Source organism: Anneissia japonica, unplaced genomic scaffold (genome assembly GCF_011630105.1).
Source record: "Anneissia japonica isolate Jap-2015-1 unplaced genomic scaffold, ASM1163010v1 scaffold34248_len2969_cov181, whole genome shotgun sequence".
NCBI lineage: Eukaryota > Metazoa > Echinodermata > Crinoidea > Comatulida > Comatulidae > Anneissia > Anneissia japonica.
In genome coordinates this window covers 1-2,969 of record NW_022739857.1, presented here as the reverse complement: position 1 = coordinate 2,969, position 2,969 = coordinate 1, and the positions used below count along the sequence as shown (strand labels likewise).

The 2,969-nt window shown below is 37.5% G+C and overlaps 1 protein-coding gene across 1 annotated transcript; it reads left to right on the top strand.

The window, feature by feature from the left end:
• Nucleotides 1–876: 876 nt before the first annotated feature.
• LOC117118067 lies at nt 877–1,297 on the top strand (the record flags this gene model as incomplete). Its single annotated transcript, XM_033262556.1, has 2 exons — nt 877–1,041; nt 1,130–1,297. Coding segments are annotated over 2 exons (318 nt in total), but the record flags the coding sequence as incomplete, so codon positions are not given.
• Nucleotides 1,298–2,969: the final 1,672 nt, after the last annotated feature.

Below are 2,969 nucleotides of genomic sequence, written 5' to 3'. Positions count from 1 at the left end.
GGATTTTAGGTGTCATAAGTTGGGAATAACCATTTTCCCAACTGATTCCAAGTTTGACAAATTTGTAGGCACAAGATTTTGTTGAAATGCCCCCTACCTGGGGCGGGAGGGAGGGTCTAAAGACACGTTCCGCCGGAAATTTCTTGCGAAGGCATGCATTTTTTCTTGGGAATATATATGTTTAGCCTGTTAGTGAGCCTATAATAGTGAGATTCCATGCACAGTGGCATCTTGTATGTTCTTTATCTATCCAATTGTGCTCGGTAAAGCAATGCTTAGTGCAGTAGTTCAAATAAGAAGATTGAATTGGATTGGATTTATTCGGTGAAAACACCAAGGATAGCCCACGAAAGTCTAGAAGAAGACTTATTTCCAGTGGGGTCCTTCTGGTGGTGATTGGGCAGTACACCGGAAGACAATCCCCTACTCTTTTCCGAAGAGTGTACTGCATTCTTTAACGTGCACATGGGCCATAAACATACAAGGGACCAACGGCTTAAAGGTCTCATCCGAAAGACAGTGCGCTATTGTAACTATCTCAGCCCTCCAGCTGAAACACAAGGAGAGGCAGTGATGGGAATTGAACCGGGGACCTAGGTATCTCCACGGTTCAGCACACACACAGTGGCTACCACCAGATTAGCCGACTGAGCTAAGCTCCTCTCTGGATAGCAATGAAAAGTGTTTAGATATAAACAAAGAGGGAAATCTGGTGCATAGCTGGGCCTACACAATTTTTTTGCTTGGCAGTATTACATTTATGCATGAGGTTTCGGTTCTTGAGCCTGAGAGCTTATGAGTGCTCGGCTATGGGGCCCTCAATTGAGAGAGTACAAATGTTGCTTCCAAAAATCACAATTTTTTTCCAAATTATAGGTATTGTTTGACGAAGAGAAGTACAAGAGTAAGAAGAAGTCCACTCAAAAAATACTAACAAACAAACTTCAAGAAGATCGAAAACAGATGGAAAAAGAAATTGTTTGGCTCAAATTGCGGACAGTTGGATGGCATCACAAAACAAACCCAGAGCAAGGCACCAAAGTAAGTTGAAAACCATGAACGCTGTGGAAAATATTGAATCAGATATTTAGAAGATTTTAATTTAACCACTTGTTCTTATTTATTGCAGGTTGAAATTTGGCGCCCTCAACATGTACCAAGTGATGGATGTGATTTTCATGTTATCATTAGGGATGCCTTCAATAGTCAGTTGATGACATATGCTTTGGTCAAATTCCGAGAAAAAGCGGTAAAACAATATGTTCTATTGTTTTATTATTAATTGGCTTTTCCCAGCAGTAGCTGGAAATGCCATTGTTTTTGTACTGATTTTTTTTTTTCTTTTTTCGTGCATACTTTTTCCCTATCTTCTTGCACTGGATTTTTCTGGCTGTCACTTTTGTCACTTCCCATGCTTGGAACTTTACCTTGCTTTGCCGAAGCATAGACCACATATCAGGGATGTGCCTCCCAATATTTGGTGTCATTCTAGACTGGGGTATTAATGTGAGGGCCAATTAAAGTGATTTAAGGGCAAACAGTCTACACCAGATATTTCAAAAACAGGTCAGTTGACCTGAATAAAACCTCTGGGAAAGTTTAACCAAGTTACAAGGAAGAAACTAACGTGTGTTGGGGACGATCCAGTTTAGGGTGTAAATGGGAGGGTCATTCAAATTTCTGACCAAAAGAATCTGTAGTAAAATTTAATTATCAAATGGAAGTTATTAATTATTATTTGTGTTATTGTTGATTACTATTTTTTTTTCTATTGGTTGAATAAATGCGTGAAGTCACATCCCTAACCTAAATATCTCTAAAAAAATTTTAAATGAGTCTAAATGAAACTTTCTATAATAGTTTGTCATGGTCAAGTAAAGAAATGATTAAATTTTTGTGACAATCCGGAGTAGGGGTAGGGTGTGGATATGAGGACTATTCAATTGAAAACATCCTAGACCAGATATTACAAAAACAAGTCAACTGATCCAAATGAATAGGGGTATTTTTTTGGTATGAATCACACCAAAGATAAGAAAGACTTGTTTTTTTGTGGTGATAAATTGAGCATTACAGTGGGAGGCGATTCCCTACTCTTTTCAGAAGCGTGTACTGCGTGCACATGGCCCATTTATTGCACACAATCATATCATTAATAATGCACTCGAATCATGAAACAATATCACAAGCATATACAACTTTTGTTTTAATTGCACTTACGTTGATTTCATTAATGAATCATTTTTCCATTACAAATTATTTTTATACATTATTTATTATTCAACTTTAACTCCTTCTTAGGTCAATCAAAATTAAATTATGAAGAATCAATGTCATTGTATGAAAACATGCCAAAAACCCTATTAAAGGGACAATTTCACATTTTTGGTTAGTGTCCCCTTAATAGGGGTACCCCTATTCAGGGACACCCCTATTAAGGGGACACTTTTTTGGTCCTGAAGGTCCTTAATAGGGGTTCTACTGTTAGTGACCTGATTTTTTTTAGGTGTGACAAGGAATTCAACTTGTTTGCTGTCATTGCGACAAGGTCATTTGATCTCACTCCTGGTTGATATCTTCAGGCAAAACTTACTTCATAATTACAAAATTCCATCCATGCATCTTACAAATATCGCCCAAAGGCCTGGGCCTATGTTTCAATATGCAACCAATGTATACACAGTGTTTACGATTCTGTGGGCCTATTTTTCTGTAGATTTTCTGTTCAAAATGAAGAAAAATTCTGTAATATACTTATGTTAGAGGTGAGAATGATGGGGGAATATGTGTTACTACTAAAAAAGTTACTTGTGCTACTAAATTTCCTTTTGGGGTGGGCTGTGAGAGGTGGTGCCATATTATTTTGGCAGTGTTACTAAACAAAAAAGTTAATTTAAAGCCCTTAGATGCCATGCCAGGTACTACATCCTTTTAGGATATTTTTGTACATGAACCGAAAACAAATCAAA